General features: G+C 45.5%; 2 protein-coding genes across 4 annotated transcripts in view; one reads left to right on the forward strand and one right to left on the reverse strand.

Moving 5' to 3' along the window:
- The first annotated feature begins 10249 nt into the window (after nt 1–10249).
- DMRTC1B (DMRT like family C1B) overlaps nt 10250–18534 on the forward strand; it is a 71090-nt gene continuing 62805 nt past the window's right edge. Inside the window, exon 1 of one of the 3 annotated variants that reach the window (XM_028841924.2) lies at nt 10250–10571. In XM_028841924.2, coding sequence (XP_028697757.1) covers nt 10511–10571 — 61 coding nt within the window. In that variant the 5' untranslated portion in view covers nt 10250–10510. The remainder of the gene's footprint in view (nt 10572–18534) is intronic. The other 2 variants (XM_028841923.2, XM_077989436.1) reach the window with 2 other exon arrangements.
- Nucleotides 15202–16255, reverse strand: LOC144338556 (protein FAM236A-like). Its single transcript, XM_077988479.1, has 3 exons — nt 15861–16255; nt 15508–15671; nt 15202–15355 (listed from the first exon to the last, which is right to left on the reverse strand). Exons 1-3 carry the CDS (start codon nt 16080–16082, stop codon nt 15328–15330), a joined length of 414 nt encoding a protein of 137 aa, XP_077844605.1. The 5' UTR covers nt 16083–16255; the 3' UTR covers nt 15202–15327.

Genomic DNA, 18534 nt, shown 5'->3' on the forward strand with positions numbered 1-18534 from the left:
AGCAACATGGATGGAACTGGAAGTCATCATGTTAAGTGAAATAAGCCAGGTGCAGAAAGACAAATTTCATGTGTTCTCACTTGTATATGGGAGCTAAAAAAGTTCATTTTAAGGACATAGAGAATAGACTGATAGATACCAGAGACTGGGGAGATTGGGTAGGGTGGAAGGGGGTATGAAGAGAGGTTGGTTATGGATACCAGCATACAGTTAGAAGAATTAAGTTCTAATGTTTGGATAGTGAATTAAGGCAACTGTTCTTAAAACCAATACCTTGTACATTTCCAAGTAACTAGAAGAGAAGGGTTCAAATGATACCAACACATAAAATGATAAGCACTCAAGGTGATGGGTACTCCAGTTACTCGGCCTTGATCATTATACATTCTTTGCATGTAAAAAACATTCACATGCACCCACCTGTATGTAAATTATTCCATGTCAGTAAAAGGGATAAAAAAGAAAATATAGGAGACAACCTTCGTGATAATAGATTAGGCAAAAAATTCTTACATGTGACACTAAAAGGATAAAGAAAGAAAAAACACCATAAAGAAAAAAACTGATAAATTGGACTTTGTCAAATTTAAAAACTTTTGCTCTTGGAAAGACCCAGGTTAAGAGTGTGAAAAGACAAACCACAGAATGAGAAAAAAATATTTGCAAAGCATATATTTGATAAAACATTTGTGTTAAGAATATATAAAGAATTCTCTGCTGGGCACAGTGGCTCATGCTTGTAACCCCATTGCTTTCTGAGTTGCCTTTTTGATTTCTTGTTCAGCTATTTCATAATTGGTGTCTGAAATTGCTACTGATTTCTGTATGTCAATTTTGTATCTGAAACTTTACTGAATGTGTTTGATTAGTTCCAGTGGTTTTCTGGTGGGGTCTTCTGTTTTTTCTAGATATAAGATTATGTTGTCTGGAAGGAAGGATATTTTGACTTCCTTTTTTCCAGTTTGAAAGACTTTTTTTTTTTTTTTCAGTTTCTTGCCTGATGGCTCTGGCTAGAACTTCTAGTACTGTGTTGAATAGAAGTGGTGAAAGTGGGCATCCTTGTCTTGTTCTAATTCTTAGTTGAAGGGCATTTAATTTTTCCCCATTTAGTGTAATGTTAGCTATGAGTTTGTTGCATATGGGCTTTATTATTTTAAGGTTTTGTCCTATGCCTACTCTGTTGAGAGTGTTTTATTTTATCATGAAAGGGAGTTGAATTTTGTCAAATGTTTTTTCTGTGTCTATTGAGATGATCACATGGTTTCTGTCCTTCATTCTGTTGATGTGATGCATCATGTTTATTGATTTCTGTATGTTGAACCACCCTTACATCACTGGAATAAATCCACTTGATCATGGTGTATTTTCTTTTTGATGTGCTGTTGGATTTGGCTTACCAGTATTTTGCTGAGGATTTTTGCATCTAAGTTCATCAGGGATATCGGCCAGTAGTTTTCTTTTTTTGTTGTGTCCTTGTCTGGTTGTGGTATCAGGGTAATGCTAACCTCATAGAATGAGTTAGGGAGAATTCGCTCGTCTTTAATTTTTTTGAATAATTTGAGGAGATGCCATTGTCTATCAAATTCAAACATAAAATAAAGCCTTTAAACGAAAGAGGCCCATAGGTGACAATAAGGATCCCTGACACCCAAATCGCCAAGATCTCAAACAGACTCTCTGACACTAGAAACTGAGATTTAGGCTTCCTCGACCACTTAGTAGCAGGGAAAACTGTTTCAGAACTATAGGTTATCTACACTCTCACCACTTCTATTCAACATAGAACTGGAAGTCCTAGCCAGAGCAATCAGACAAGAGAAATAAATAAAGGGCATCAAAATCAGTAAAGAGGGAGTCAAACTGTCGTGGTTTGTTGATTATATGATTGTATATCTGGAAACCCCAAAAGACTTCTCCAAAAAAGCTTCTGGAACTGAAGTACGAATTCAGCAAACTTTCAGGATACAAAATTAATGTACAAAAATCAGTAGCTCTGCTATACACCAACAGCAACCAAGCTGAGAATCAAATCAAGAACTCAACTCCTTTTACAATAGCTGCAAAAATAAAATAAAATAAAATAAAATAAAATAAAATACTTGGAGTATACCTAACCAAGGAGGTGAAAGACCTCTACAAGGAAAACTACAAAACACTGCTGAAAGAAATTATAGATGACACAAACAAATGGAAACACATCCCATGCTCATGGATGGGTAGAATCAACATTGTGAAAATGACCATACTACCGAAAGCAATCTACAAATTCAATGCAATTTCCATTTAAATACCACCATAGTTCTTCACAGAACTAGAAAAGACAATCCTAAGATTCATATGGAACCAAAAAAGAGCCCACACAGCCAAAGCAAGACTAAGCAAAAAGGACAAATCTGGAGGCATCACATTGCCAGACTTCAAACCATACTATAAGGCCATAGTCACCAAAACAGCATGGTACTGGTATAAAAATAGGCACACAGACCAATGGATCAGAATATAGAACCCAGAAATAAAGCCACATACTTACACCCAACTGATCTTCGACAAAGCACACAAAAACTGAAGGTGGGGAAAGGACACCCTGTTCAACAAATGGTGCTGAGATAATTGACAAGCCACATGTAGAAGAATGAAACTGGATCCTCATCTCTCACCTTATACAAAAATCAACTCAAGATGGATCAAGGACTTAAATCTAAGACCTGAAACTATGAAAATTCTAGAAGATAACATCAGAAAAACCCTTCTAGACATTGGCATAGGCAAAGACTTCATGACTACGAACTTAAAAGCAAATGCAAGAAAAACAATGATAAATAGGTGGGACTTAAACTAAAAAGTTTCTGCACAGCAAAAGGAATGGTAAACAGGCAAGTTACATCCCAAAGGCCAGACCTCACACAATGCCAGGCCTGCTTTCTGCCCCCACGAGCAGAGCCCCCTCTTATTTGCTGACCCAAAGCTCATGAAACAAACCCATAAAGCCATCCTTACCACACGTTATCGTTTTAAGGCCTTGGGTTTTCCTCTATGCTGTCCAGGTCCAGATTGAGGGGATGCTGACGTATCAGGTCTGGTACTAGGCACATGATTCCAGGTCAGGCAACTATCCAAATGCATGTGGTCCTATTTGTTTTCCTATGCCCACATAGCATAAGCGGACATAATACCCCACATAATAAAGGAACCTCCAGGTAAACTTGAGAGTGGCATGTGCCAGTCTCCTAGATGACTCCCGCCTGCTAAGCTTACTCTTAGAAACTTCACCTGCACATTGCTAACGCTGCTCTTCCTCACTCCACTTGCTCCTCACCCGCCCCTCCACTCTGGGCTGTCAGAAATTGGTCCGTTTCCCCTCCCCTGACACTATTAAAAACTCCTACAGGGGGGCTCCTTTTCCTGTATATATTTCCAGGTGCTCGACTCCCTCCCCCACGCCTCCCTCTCCCTTCCTCTGGGACGCCCCTCACTTTACCCCTGAGTGAGTAACACACCTTTGAAATACTTGAGATAATTGCTGGCTCTGGTGTGGAGTGTCTTGACACCGATACCTTTAAAAGGAGAGGAGCAGCAGACCTGACATCTAGCCAGGTCATCGGGCTGTACCACTGTCGATAGGAGAATAAACACACTGTGATGTATTTGTACGATGGAATACTACTCAGCAATAAAAAGGAACAAACTGTCAATACACACAACAACAAGGATGAATCTCAAAAAACGTTAAGTTGAGCAAAAGAAGCCTGAAAAAAATGAGCACTGTGGTTCAGTTTCCATAAAGTTGCGGAAGAGGCAAAATTAATCTGCGGTAATAGAAATCAGAAAAGGGGTTGCCACTGGAGGGAGGGGTGAATACTGACTGCAAAGGAATACAAGGGAACTTTCTGGGGCGATTGAAGTCCTCTCTATTCTGATCTGTGTGACAGTTATCAAACTGAATGCATTGGAGGAAAATCAGCCACCTCTATACTTAACCATTTGGATTTGTGCATTTTTGTGTATGTAATTTATACTCCCAATTTAAAGTGCTGCCAGTATAAGAAAAGGAATAAAACAAAAAAAAATTGCTACCCCAACTTTCTTTTTGTTTTATATTGTTTTCCGCACTTTTGTTCTCAATCTTTGTTTATATTTATTTATTTATTTATTTATTTATTTATTTATTTATTTTTGATGTAAACGTGTTTCTTGGTTCTCATTTTAAAAACCCAACCCAAGGTGAGTTTTAATTGGTGAGTTTAGCAGATTCACAATTACATTTACTATAATTATTTTACATTAAGACTTACTCATGCCATATTATTTGGCCATATATGAACAACCCATAGCTCAACAACCTGAGACATATTTGGAAGCTACAATGAACAGAGCTGGGATGGAACTATACGGGTGATCCTTGTTCCCTGACCAAGGTCAAACTGAACTTGCCAGTTGAGAATTTTCTTATGGATGTAACAGAATAGGACATGCAGCTACTCTTACGCAATTTTGGATAGTAAGAACTCAGGGGGAACTTGCCATAATGTAAATTATGCATATGATAAAGATATCCTAATTAGGACAGTGTTGTGTTGGCTCAAGACAAGATAAATAGGTCAACAGAAAAGATCACAAAGCCCAGAGACAGACCTTTGCATGTAGAGAATTTGATAAGTGTAACATCTGTTGGCACTGCAAGTCAGTGTTGCAATGATGGACATTTGATAGAAAGTACATACTTCAGTACCCCCAAATAAAAAGCCCCACTCCAAAGGTGACACTCTTTTTTTTTTAATTTATTTTTTTAATTATTATTATACTTTAAGTTCTAGGGTACATGTGCATAACGTGCAGGTTTGTTACATATGTATACTTGTGCCATGTTGGTGTGCTGCACCCATCAACTCGTCAGCACCCATCAACTCGTCATTTACATGAGGTATAACTCCCAATGCAATCCCTCCCTCCCCATGATAGGCCCCGGTGTGTGATACTCTTAAAAGGTTGATGAGTAGCCTTTTAGACCTGTTCTGTGCATTTACACTAGTGTATTTTTACCCATATAAATGTATAATTGAGTTTTGCTTTGTGTTACTAAATAATTACAATCCTATATATTGTTCCTCAACATTTTATAACTCAAGAATAGACGTTTTTCCACATCATACCTGTACGTCTTCCTTAATCATTCAACTTACACATGGTAGTTAGTCACAGTGTAGTTTTTAAAAGCATTCTCTTATTGATGAATATTTTTGTCATTTTCAATTTTGGTAACCATTATATACAAGACAGCAACGACAATTCTTGCACACATCTCTTTGTGCATAGGATTCGGTGGTTCTCTAGGATTAGGGTCGCCAGAGTTAGCAAATAAAAGTACAGGAAACCCAGTTACCTTTGAATTTCCCATAAGCAATGAATAATTTCTTAGCATTTAGTAAGTGTTTTAGTATAAGAATGTCTCAAATATTGCATACAGGACACACTTATACTAAAAAAGTGTTTGCTGTGGATCTGAAATTCAAGCTTAACTGGGAGTCCATTATTTTATTCGGTACCAATACGAAGGATGAATACCTATAAGTGAATTTTTGTTGTTGAGTGTATATGCATTCAATATTGTATAGCTAATTGACAGTCTTTACAATGGTGTTCTGCCATATTTGATATTAATCTGCTTAAAAATGGATTTTCTGAATGTTGGGTAAAGAATTGTATCTCTTTGTTGTTTTTTGAGTATTTCCCTAATTGCCGGTGGGATCAAAGAATTTTCTTTTTTCGATTCTCCTGCCTCAGCCTCCCAAGTGGCTGGGATTACAGGCGTGCACCATCACGCCCGACTAATTTTTGTATTTTTAGTCGAGGCAGGGTGTCACCATGTTGGCCAGGCTGGTCTCAAACTCCTGACCTCAAGAGATCTGCCCGCCTCAGCCTCCCAAAGTGCTGGGATTACAGGTGTGAGCCATTGTGCCCGACCTGAAGATTTTGTTTGTTTGTTTGTTTTTTATTATTATACTTTAAGTTCTGGGATACATGTGCACAACATGCAGGTTTATTGGCCATCTGAATTTCTGACTCTGGGGAGTAGGTCCATATGTTTTGCCCGTTTTCTACATTTCCTTTACTTTTTTAGAGCAGGCTAGCGTGGGCAGTGTGTGGGGTGGTAAAGGGAGGCAGGGCATAGGCCTATGCTGCTGCAGAGAGAAGCAGAGAGAGAGCATGAGGAGAAGGAAGCTTGAATGCATCACTAAGTCTGAGTATGCCTAGCAAGCACACTGCTCTCAGCTTGGGTCATCCTCTGGCAGTCCCTCTTCAAAAGTGTAAAGCATTTTGGCCTTGGCTTTTCCTCTTTCCTCGGCCTGCAGAGGCCCTCTCAGGTCTGTCTGTGGACACAGTAGTGGATTGGATAGCTTTTTGGTGAGGTTGGGTGATTGGTCATGGGGAGAACAGAGAGCAGTTGTGAGCAAATACTACAGTGGGGAGCGATCCAGGGAACAGAGCTCTTCTTCACCTCACAGGCTAAAACCCTCCACATAACCAGCAGTTGGGTTCAGTGGGCAATGTAGAGAGGATTCTATAGTACTTACAGTATCTTAATGAGAGTCTGCAGCCAAAGACTCACCAGTTACAGTTTTAAAGAAACTTGTATAATTCCCACTACAGTGCGTTGCAATGATTTCTTTTTCTTTTTTTTTCTTTCTTTTTTTTTTTTTTTTGAGACACAGTCTCGCTCTGTCACCAAGCTGGAGTGCAGTGGCACGATCTCAGCTCACTGCAACCTCTGCCTCCCAGGTTCAAGCGATTCTCTTGCCTCAGCCTCCCGAGTAGCTGGGACTACAGGCACGCGCTACCACGCCCAGCTAATTTTTATATTTTTAGTAGAGACGGGGTTTTACCATGTTGGCCAGGATGGTCTCGATCTCCCGACCTCGTGATCTGTGTGCCTCAGCCTCCCAAAGTGCCGGGATTACAGGCAAGAGCTACCGCACCCCGCCCATTGCAATGATTTCTAATGCATATCTCTTGTTTCTGTTGTCTGCATTTTCCAGGCTTCTTTAAATATAAAAAGCCCTTATGGAAGAAAAACGATGTGAATAATTTGATTGATAATGACAAGACGTTTGATGCAATTTAAAGTACATTGGCAAACAAGAATAAGAGGAAGAAAATGAAGGAGAGGGAGGAGGAGTTGGCGGTGAAGGTGAAGAAGAAAGCCTGCTAAAAAGTTTGGTTTACAGGGAAACATCTCCAGGTTGATAAGTGGTATGTGAGTCGGGGCCCAATCAAGAGAGAGAAACCATGCAGGTTATTTGGACAGAGCACAGTGAATACAAAACATAGCTAAGTGGTAGAAGGAGGTTACCTACTAAAAGGCATAAAAGAGAACTTTGAGAACTTTAAGGGGTCCAGGAGTAGCAGCTGCAATAGAGCAGCTACTACCTCTAGGATGAGGAATAGCAGGCAATAAAGGAGTAGGAGAGTTCACCGTCCCTCCCCAGCTGAGAATCAGACCTCTTTGAAGAGGATGTGGCTGCCAAAAGAACTTGCAGCCTGCCAGTGGTGTGGAAACTTACCAGAGAGTGTGGGCCTTTGCTGGTCTGTGGAAAAGACCGCCAAGGCAGGAAGGTGGTGGGCGGTGGTGGTGCATGCGAAGGCTGGAGCTGTTCAGAGGCAACTGATAGTAGGGAGATCATGGTCTGGAGGTGCAGCTGGAGCTTGCCTGCACTGGTCTCTGATCTCCTTCAGTGAATATCATCAAACGGGAGACTGCTACTAGGAGGAGGGACGAATTTTCCTGCTGGGATTTGTAGAGTCACCCCCAGTGCTCTCTATGGCCAGAGCCTAACATTCTGTTAGCTGGCATAGGAGAAAGATTCACAAGGATCACCTCTAGTGTGACAAAGCAGGGCAAAGAAGGAGTAACTTGGACCTGACAGACAATATGTTGATAAATGTCACAATCGGTATCTGAAACCAACAACATATTTAGCCCCAAATGAACAGAGTCCTTCCCATGAAGAGCGGGAACAACGACAACAAAAAAGCTTCACATCACCGCTATTAGCTAACAGGGTACCACGGTCCTAGTCAGCGTGATAAGAAAAGGGAAAATGAATATTGTATTAACAATATGCAGAGACTGTGATTGCCTACCTAGAAAATGTGCGAGAATCCACTGAAAAAGCATTCTGATTAAAGAGGTGATATTAAGATGGCCGTATGCCCCAAAGTATACAAAACCAGGAGGCTTCCTGTATGTCAGAAATAAGTACTTAGAAGATATAATGAGAAATACAGAATTCATAGCAGTAATGAAACTAAAAAGACTGCCAAACTTAAAGACAAACGTAAGAATTATGCAAAAGCTATATAAAGCAAACTAAAAGGTGACTGAAGTATTCTGATTAAAAAGCAGAATCAATGGAAGAAGATGAAGAACATGCTATATTTTGTGGCTGAGGAGCCTCCATCTTCTCGTGTTAGTGAGATGTTATTTATTCTCATAGTAAACTATAAGTCCTAAGAAATTCTAGTTAAAATTCAAGCCAGGGATATTTTTTTTAACTTGAAAACTTTGATTTTGAAGTTCTTATAGAGGACAACATTTTCCAAAATATTTTGAAAAAATTTTGTAAAAGAAGAATAGTGAGGGGGGAATTAGTTCTACTCACACAAAAACAATTTCTAAATCTTTACAGCAGAATTAGCAACAACAGAATTTAGATCAATGGAAGAAATTTGAAGTGCAAGCGTGGATATTATATGGAAATTTAGTACATGTTATTGCGAAGTATAACAATTGCTATATAAAAGTCGACCGTAAGCCGGGCACGGTGGCTCACGCCTGTAATCCCAGCACTTTGGGAGGCCGAGGAGGGCGGATCACGAGGTCAGGAGATCGAGACCATCCTGGCTAACACGGTGAAACCCTGTCTCTACTAAATATACAAAAAATTAGCCAGGCCTGGTGGCGGGCGCCTGTCGTCCCAGCTACTCAGGAGGCTGAGGCAGGAGAATGGCGTGAACCCAGGAGGCAGAGCTTGCAGTGAGCCGAGATTGCACCACTGCACTCCAGCCTGGGCGACAGAGCCAGACTCCGTGTCAAAAAAAAAAAAAAAAAAAAAAAGGTCAACCGTAATCCCAGCACTTTGGGAGGCTGACGAAGGCGGGCTTGAGGTCAGGCATTCAAGACCAGCCTGGCCAACAGGGCAAAACCCCGTCTCTACTAAAAGTGCAAATATTAGCCGGGCGTGGTGGCAGGCGCCTGTAATCCTAGCTACTCGGGAGGCTGAGGCAGGAGAAGCTTGAACTCAGGAGACGGAGGTTGCAGTGAGCCGAGATCGCACCACTGCACTCCAGCCTGAGTGACAAGAGAGAGACTCCGTAACAACAACAACAACAAAACAACAACAACAACAACAACAACAACAACAACGTGACCGTTTTGTTATGTGTGAGGAGGCTGTGCTGGTTACTGTCTAGAAAGGTTAGGATGAAAGAAAGGAATGCTAAGTTGTACCACATGATACAATAAGAGAACGCACTTGCTGGAGTGGAGGAGTCTTCTTGCTATTTATTTGCAGGCTTCCTAGCGGCTGACCTCAAAGCAGGAGTCCATTTAAGGTCCCCAAATCTCAGATGAGAGTTGAAATGGGAGCGCGCTCTGTAGAGAAAGGATGAGGCGCAGTGACATGGGAGTAAGAGAAGTAAGAAGAGGATGTCATTATGCGAATGGTGGTTTGGAAAGTTAGATTGCAATTAACAATAACTTTCCAGACTGTGTAGGAAAGAAATAATACACAAGAGAACTGATGTTGTGCACCCCAGATCCACTGATCATAAAGAAAAGGAAACATATCTTCAGTTCTCCATGGAGGTCACTTGTTTCCCAGGTCCTTCCTCCACATCTCGATGACCACACGGTGCAAGCAATGTAGATACGATGTACGCTATAATAATGAAAGGAACGCAAAGGAAAACTCACTAAGTGGTTACTCTAGGCCAGGCACTGAGCAAAGCAGCTTCAGGTAGATGATCTGAAGAGGAAGCTGCAGAGGCAGCCGCTGGACAGAAATGCCTACGCTCTTAGGGAGTATTCTCCACAGGAGAGAAGGAGGGATACGAAGATAATCCAGAATGATCGGATTCATCACAACAGGTAACAGTCATTAAGCGCTTCCACTGGGCCTGGCTTCTAGGCTTATGGTCTCTTTCAAGCCTCACATGAGCAGCCCCACCTCTGGGAGCAGCGCCCCCGCATCCCTCAGGCTCTAGCCTGAGGTACTGTTTTCTGCCAGAAGAGGCACTGCGGGGCGGCGCCCGCCCATTCCCACAGCTCCGGGAAGACCCGGGCGGCGGAGGCTTAGCCCCGTCCCCTCCCGCTTCCTCCTCTTCCTCCTGCCGGTCTGAGGGCGGCAGTCTCCAACTCAAGACCCTGGGGCTCCGGGTCTTCTCAGCAGCCGCCGCAGCAGCCGCGGCGACGTCACTGTCCTCGCGGCCTGGCACACAGCGCTCAGGCCGCCGAATGCCCGTGGACGCGCATCTCTTCCCAGAGTTCCTGCTTCCTGGGCCAGCCAAAGCCGCAGGTGAGAACGTCCGCGGTAGAGGTGACACCCAGGGCCTGCGGGTCTCAGAGGCCCGGTGGCCTCCTCCTCTCCTCCTTGCCTAAGAAACCCCCATGGGGGCGCCTGCAGCGGGGACAGCAAGTGCTCCCCGGAGCCCTGGGAGCACTTCTTCTGAGGCGTGGAGCCCCTGCTCAGGTGCTTCTGAAAGTTCCTTTGTAGACCCCAGAAACCCCTAGGCAACTGTCTGCCCCGCCCCGCGCCCCCGCCGCCCCCGCAGCCTCCCGCCCCCGCCCCCGCAGTACCCCGCGGGCCCCCAACATCCCCGATGCGCATGCCCAGGGGCCCTGTGAGCTAGAAAGTAGCTGAGCTGGTGCAGTACCTGCTGGTTAAGAACCGGAAGACGGTGGCGATCAAAAGGGCAGACATGCTGAAGTATGTCATCAAAAGGTACAGGAGCTTCCTCCCTGAGATTTTCAAGGAAGCCTCTGACCTCCCCGAGTTAGGCTTTGGGTTCTATCTGAAGGAACTTGATTCAGCAGAGCACTCCTATGTCTCGATCAGAAAAATCGATCCTGCCCTGGTTTGGGGCCTGACAGGCGACCAGGGCACACCAAAGACCCGGCTCCCGATGATTACTCTGGACTCCATCTTCATGCAGGCCAGCTGTGTCCCCGAGGAGGTGGTCTGGGAGGTGTTGAGGGTGTTGGAGGCACATTTCGTCTAAAAAGCATTTCGTCTTTGGGGAGTCCGTGAAGCTCATCACCAAAGCTAGTGTGCAGCAGAAGTACCTGGTGCACAAATAGGTGTCCCACAGTAATCCCACGCTCTAGGTATTCTTGTGGGGGCTCTCAAAGGAAACAAGACAGATGGAAGTCCCGAAGTTTGTGACCAAAGTGAAGGACACCCACCCCGGTTCCTTTCCGTGGCAGTAAATGAGGCATTGAGAGAAGAGGAGGAGATACCCCGTGCCCGAGATGGCAGCTGCCGTTGGTGACGTGACAAGTGCCAGTGTTAGTGCCAGTTGCAGTTCCAGGGCCTATGCCATGGCTGAAGCAAGCATCAGCACCAGCACCAATGCAAGTGCCAGTTGCCAGTGCCAGGGCTAGAGCCATGGCTGGAGCAATTATCAGTACCCGGGACAGTGCCAGGGTGGTTGCAATCTCAGGCTAGCGTCAGGGACTCCTCCTGCCAGCAGTGAAGACTGAGGCTGAGTCTTCACTTTGTTTTGCTGTAGATAGTCAAAAGGGCCCCACAGCAGTGGGCGCTGGGGTCCTGACTTTTCGAGAGTCGAAGGGTAGAGTGGGGTTAGGGAGAACCTGCCGCCCATGGTATCTGTGTTCCAGTTCTATTTGTGTTTCTCAGTGATTTAGCTTTCAATTTGCATATTGCAAAGTTTTGTTTGCCTTAATTAACTTGTTTTATAATGACGATCAATTTACAGGAAGTAAACTGGTTAAAACTACATGATGGCAGAATTGTATCAAAGTTGAAACAAACGCCATCCTTAAGCATTTTTTCAAAATCCTTTGTTCCATAGACACTTGATTGAGTACTTAAGTTGAACATCTAGGTTTATGAATGACATTGGTCAAATGTTTTATTTTTCTCTGTTTCGGTTTTAGCAGGAGAGATTTGCTGTTTCATAAAAGAAATTGGGAGACTATCTCATTTTATGCCTGTAACTTATTATAGCATTGGAATAAGCTGTTCTTTGAAGGTTTGAGAGACTTTACCAGTACAATCCTTCCCCCCCTCCAAATATACAAAGATAAAATAAAAAGCCGGTCAGTGTCTGTTGCACAAAATTACAACCGCTCTCTGCTTGTATTTGCCTAGTTCTCCAGAATGTAGGGAAAAATAAAAATTCAATGAATTAGACACCTTGCTCATCGACTCATTTATTCAACATACATTTACTGACTACCTACTATATGTGAGGCACTGTGCCGGGCGCTGCAGATACAGGAATGCACCAGACTCAGCCTCTGCCCCACATCTGAGAGTCTAGATGGGGCTGTCATGTAAGTAAATCAGCCAGATGTGGCAGTTTGATGTATTAATTGCTGGGATGAGGATAAGGACCAGGTGGTATGGGAGCCTAGAGGTGAGACACTTAACCCTGGGTGGCGGATGTCTGGGAACAAGGAGGGCTACCCTGTAGTGAGATGCCATCTGAGATCTGAAGCACTGAAGGAGTAGTAAGTGCAGTGTGTCCCCGAGGCAGGGTATTGTGGGCGTCGGGAGCAATCCCATGTTCTTCAGTGGAACTGGAAGGTTAGAATTTCGGGAGACTGGGGAGAGGATCTGGGGGTGGGGACCTGTACAGGAGCCATGATCCTCAGTTGGTGGACTTCATGGCTGAGAGATTAAAAAATAATAATAATAAAATAAACGTGTAGTGGAAAGTGACTCTTTGGAAAGCAGCTGCTCTTGGCTCTTGGATGAGCCAGAGAAAAGACTCCACCTGTGGCATGCCTAGAAGCTGTCCTGTGCAGTTTCCACAGTGCACACAGCAGGTGCTTTATATTCAGCATCCGTAAGGAGCGATGGGCAAGAGGGTAAGTGTTGCCCTCACCGGAGCTGATTCCCAGAAGCCACTGAGCAGATGTTCGCCCCTGAAGCCTGGGAGAGACAGAGCTCAGTGGGTTATATGACTACGGTTAGTTGTTGTTGTTTTAAGAAACAAAGGCCTAGATGTTAGAATGGATAAGTTATCCTGTTTATATAGAGGGAAAACTGTTTGTCGGGGTGAGAGATAAGTCTAGACTAGCCTGGAGCGAAGCCAGGAAGAGCCTTGATGGCTCTAACCTGATTTGGGGGGCCCAGGAAGCTATGGAGGTTTCCTGAGCAGGGAAGGATCTGATGAAGGCCAAACCCTACCAAAATTACAGTGGCCAGCACCAGCGTGGTTTTCAAAGGACCAGTATTCTCCATGCCTTAGAATGGTCCTGGTGGGTATAGTGATCATAATAACTAGCCTAAAATTATCTTCAGTTCTTAGAGATTGACGTGCATGTTTTACATCCCTGCCCGTTGGCCTTGCACAGCCTTTTTGTGCCCTTCATCACAAACACCGTGGGATCCTGGCACCAGTTCTCTCAGGGCCTACCCTAGGATATGTAGGATCCAGATAATATTACGTTGTAACCCCTCACTCGCATTCCTCTGCTGGCGTCAAGGAAAGGCTGGAGGTGGTGGTGGTGGTGGTGGGGTGGTGCAGCGGGGGTGGAGGTATCATAATATGAAAACATGCAATCTGAGGTGAATGGGGAAAGGGTTTTGGAAGGGCTCTGTCTTAGTTTGGGGTGGGGATAGCGGGAGCCGATTATGTGTACCTCAATCTGAGGCCTTTCCTCCAAATCCCAAGCCACCTGCTCTCCATTTGAAGCCAATAAACATTGTCAGGTATGAAGGGTGTATGCATTTGGGCAGGGAGAGATGATACTTTTTCTGCGTTGTTACACTGAATTGCCCTCCTCAAGGCCATAGCAAGATACCTGTGGAAAAAGCATTGTCTATAGGCCACAGTCCTAACAGGTACTTAGGAACAAGCAATGCTGTCCCATGACTGTAACCACATACATGAGCCCAGATACGTATATATGTCTTAAGCTCCTCTCCATCTCCAACAGCCAACCCTATCCCAACTAAATAATTTTCTCAAGAGGTGTAAAAAGATCTTGACCCATAAAACCACCAAACACTTCCAGATTTATTTCAGTCTTAATGAGAGAGAAGCAAGAGAGTGTGCCAGCAGGGAGGATGGGTCAGCCTCCTGTGGGAGTGGGTCCTCGAGAGTGTTGCTCTCCCCTGGGCGTGCTGAGACACTAGAGCTGCCCAGCCTGCAAAGCCGAGAAGCCCGCTCTGGGAGCACCAGTGGGACTCAGCTCCTCATTCAGAAAGTAAGCAGATCAAAGTAATTTGACGTGGGCCCTTATGAGGGCCTCCCACCCATTACTGTGTGTCTGAAAGGCCCGCCGTCTCTCCATTGACCTTGGTGATTGCTTGTGTTGCAATTTCTAACAGGTTAAAGGAAGAAGTATGCTGCAACCCCCTTTGCAGAATTCTCCTGCTGATACTATGTTGCAGCACATATCAAGGTCACCTTAGGAGGGCAAAAGAAAAAAAAATGAAGCCCTCCTCTTATGAAAACGAACAATGCGTAGTTGAAGACGAGGCCGTCTGTTGGAAGGGCTCTCTGTCTTGCGGTGGCGTAGGGGGGCCTGGGAACTCTTTGTCAGTATAGGGGTTAACGCCTTTTCTGAGATCCACAGATTCTTCCTCCACATGACCCTCCCACCTCTGCCCGTAAACACCGCCCAGTTTTCCTCAGCTATGAAGATGGTGTGCATTGCTAGGGGAAAGAGAGATGTTATTCCGTCCTCATTCCTGCATGTGAGATGTTAATCCGTCCTCATTCCTGCATGTAAGTGCCTCACCAGGGTCAGAGCCGCCAGCTGTGGAAAATTCATTGACTGGCCACAGCCCATTGCCACCAGGACCCAGGAACAAGCAGCGCTGCCTCGAGGAGGAGGGCGGACAGCCTAAGGAAGATGCTAGCTCTCTCCCTCTACAACCCCACCGCTGCCAAAGCTGACCACCCCCAGTTCACCCGACGTGTTGAAAGTTCCATCAAATGCCACAAAGCAAAAACAGTCAAGCGTGCCAGCATTTATTTCAGGTCCGGTGACTGGGACTCTGCGGCGAGTTAGGGGCATGGAGCATCAGAAGGGGCTTGGTCACCGTTCACGGCTCTGTGTCTGTGGCTTCGGTGGTCTCAGATTCTGAGTGTCTGGTATCCTCCCCTAGGGAGGAAAGCAGAGTGACAAGTAGACCCTTGGGAGCCTTGGGGATTTCTGGCTTGGCCTGAGGTTCTCTTGGTGGAAGAGGAAGGGGAGGCGGATGGGCTTGGTGGTGAGCATTGAGAGGCAGGGGTTGGCTCCGAAAGAGCTCTCGCCTGAAGCACTTGGTGAAACATGCCAGGGCTCTCTGGAACCGGCTCCTCCAAGACCCTCGCAGAAGAGCAGGTTCCCTGGGCAAGGCTGTGCCACTGGATGGGTCCTCCGTGGCATCAGACGCAGCCACCCATTCCTCAGCGTCTTTTTGTGGCCCTTTCACATTCTAAAAGCCAGAATAAATAGCCAGATCCTAACGGTCCCTCCCATCCCTGGCTTCCTTCACCCCATCCAATAACTGTTGTGTGCATCTCTGGCCCTCTTCCAGGGGCTGGGGATGCAGCAGTGACCTGCACAGACCAAAGCCCAGCCTCCTAGGGGACATTCCAGAACAATGGAGGGAAGCCAGACTCACCAGGTCAGCAGGTGGAAGGAAGGGAGTGAAGATCATGCTTCCGGGAGTGTGTGATGTGCCGGTAGGGACCAGCAGGACTTCATTGAAGACATCGGCGAAGCTCATCACTCTGCCGGGTGTAAAGAGGCCGAAGGCCTGCCCCCTCCACACCCCATTCAGCCCCTCTGCCCCTGCCTCATCGTCCCTCCCTCCTACAGCCTTGTGCTCCAGTAGGGGATACATTTTTGGTATGTCACATTCGGTCTGTTCCTGTGTTTCTTACTCCCACTCCTCCAATCTTTCTTTCCTTTGTTTCTTCCTCCTGGCCCTCCCAGCAGGCTCGAGTCACGTTTCTGCTTGCCGAGCAAAACAGCCCCGAGGGTCCTCCTCGAGAGAGCATGATGTGTAGAGGTCTTCTACAGGTAGTTCATTGTATTTGGCAATGAATGATTCATTGCATGCCAAGGTCGCCCATGGTCCTAGTTTGCCATGAGTGGGACCATTCCAGGTTTAAAACTTAAAGGCCCCTGTCCTGGGAAAGCTCTCAGTCCCAGGGAAACTGGAACGGTTGGTCACCCTACTTCATTCATGTGGACACTATTGTCACATTACTGTGCACTGTTTTTCTCACATTTAATAGTTGAACCTTACAGATGAAATTGTAAGAGTGATCCTGATACATAAGACGTAGACATTTATGAGTAATCGATGTGTATTGAAGGCTCTTTATATCTTCATAGTGTGGAGGTAAATGCAGCATTGTGTGTTTGCCCCCAAATACATATCCACCAAAAGCCTATGATTGGACCTCAGCCATCACATCTGCTCTTGGGGTGTCACCCCAGAGTTCTAGATGGACCCAGAATTGCAGAGAGACAAGGGCAGGGGAGGGAGCCGGGAAAGAGGTTAACATGACCGCAGATGCCGCAAATGGGATTCACACGAAGATGTCCTTGCCAACAGCCAGGCCATCGCTGGCTTTGTAAGGTAATGGGATGATCAACATTAGAGGTGTTGAAGCACAGCCTGAGCGGTCACTTGTACAGTATGCTGCAGAGAGGAGGGTTCAAATGGTTTCAGACAGCCCTGTGATTCATAGGATTCGTGTGCAAATCAGGGGTAAAGAGCCCTTAGCGTTCATGTAAAGACATAATTCCCCCTGATGTGTACAAAATCCTGTGAATTTCCAGGCAAGTGTTGTGAAATACTTAGAAATTCCTCCAAGAAGTGAGCAGGTCTCACTGTCTGTCCTATCTCCCCTTTCTCTCCTTCAATCTACCCCAGTTAGATTTTCTCCTACACCACTCCACTGAAACTTAGGAGTTAATTGAGCATGAAGCAATGAACAAGTGCAAGTAGTGTTTCTTATAGTTGTATATGACTAGCTATGTGATTCGAATGAACAAACCAGCAAGTTGTGTTTAAATGCTTGATAAAAGCTGGGTTTAAATTGTTACCTTAAAAATGGATAGAAATGAAGACCCAAATAACTACACTGTCATCTCCCAGCACAACTTTCATTCTCATATAAAGAAAGTGGTTTTCTAAGTAGGAAGGTTGTTCCAAAGTGCTGGAAATTCCCAGGAAGAAAGGCCCAGATTTTGTGGAGCTTCCACCTGTCTCCTTGTAGACGCAGCCAACTGCCACCAGGTGGCAGAACAAGACGAGAAAAACTGCCCCACGCAGTCCCTGAGCCCCTTCTGAGGCAGTTTTTGGGTGAGTTTTCTCAGGGGCCGGAATCAGTCCTGGGGAACCATCCCAAGGATCTGACCTCTTAAGATATTCCAGGGTGCACCCAGGGCCTTGCCCAGGGTTTCTGACATCTATGATGACGCTTAAGGCGGTGACATCGATCAGCAGGGCCTCTGGGCTGGGAGACCCAATTCACCTCCTCCTTAGTACCCCTGGGATGTGGTAGTAGGTGGCTTTAGGCAGGATGCGGGGCCAGTTGTATCTGTCAGTGTGTCAAGGTAGTGACATCTGTGATTCTGCAGGGACATTTGGACAGCAGAGAATCAGAAACGCCAGAAAGTGAGGGTCTGCAACAAAAAACCTTGCCAACTGCTGTGGACTGAATTGCGTTCCCCCACTCTGCAATTAATACATTGAAGCCCTGACCGTGTATGGGACTGTATCTGGAGCTAGAGCCTTTAGGAGGCAATTAAGGTTAAATGAGGTCATAAGGGTGGAGCCCTGCTCCGACAGGATCAGTGTCCTTATGAGAAGAGACGCCACAGGGCTCATTGTACGTGTCATATCTCGAGGTAGTGACAACTGTGCTTCTGCAGGGACATTTGGGCAGCAGGGATGTCTCCTCTTCTCTGCACTGCATGCACCCAGGAAAGGCCATGTGACGTCTTAGCAAGGAGGAGGCAAACCATGAGGAGAGCCTTCAGCAGAAACCAAATCGGCTAGCACCTTGATCTTGGCCTTCCCAGCTGGCAGAACTGCGAGAAAATAAATGTCTGTTGTTTAAGTCACCCAGCCTGTGACATTCTGTTATGGCAGCCCGAGAAGACTAATATACCAACCTAGTGATTTTTCAAAGAAATGAGACCCGGGCTGGCCCAGGAGGCCAGGCTGCTCAGTCCCCGAAGCCTGATGGCGGGTGAGGTGGACAACCCTGTTGTCCCGCCCAGTAACATTTCCTTTTCTTTCTGAATCTCCTTTGAGAAAATAAGCTGCCTCTGTGCAA

Source organism: Macaca mulatta, chromosome X, assembly GCF_049350105.2.
Source record: "Macaca mulatta isolate MMU2019108-1 chromosome X, T2T-MMU8v2.0, whole genome shotgun sequence".
Classification (NCBI taxonomy): Eukaryota; Metazoa; Chordata; class Mammalia; order Primates; family Cercopithecidae; genus Macaca; species Macaca mulatta.

Coding starts and splice junctions, on each gene's coding strand:
- LOC144338556 (XM_077988479.1), bottom strand. CDS start 16,082: ATGTATCCCCTACTGGAGCACAAGGCTGTAGGAGGGAGGGACGATGAG. Junction 15,672..15,860: donor TCCTTCCACCTGCTGACCTG/GTGAGTCTGGCT, acceptor TCTGGCTTTTAG/AATGTGAAAGGGCCACAAAA. Junction 15,356..15,507: donor TGTTTCACCAAGTGCTTCAG/GCGAGAGCTCTT, acceptor TTTCCTCCCTAG/GGGAGGATACCAGACACTCA.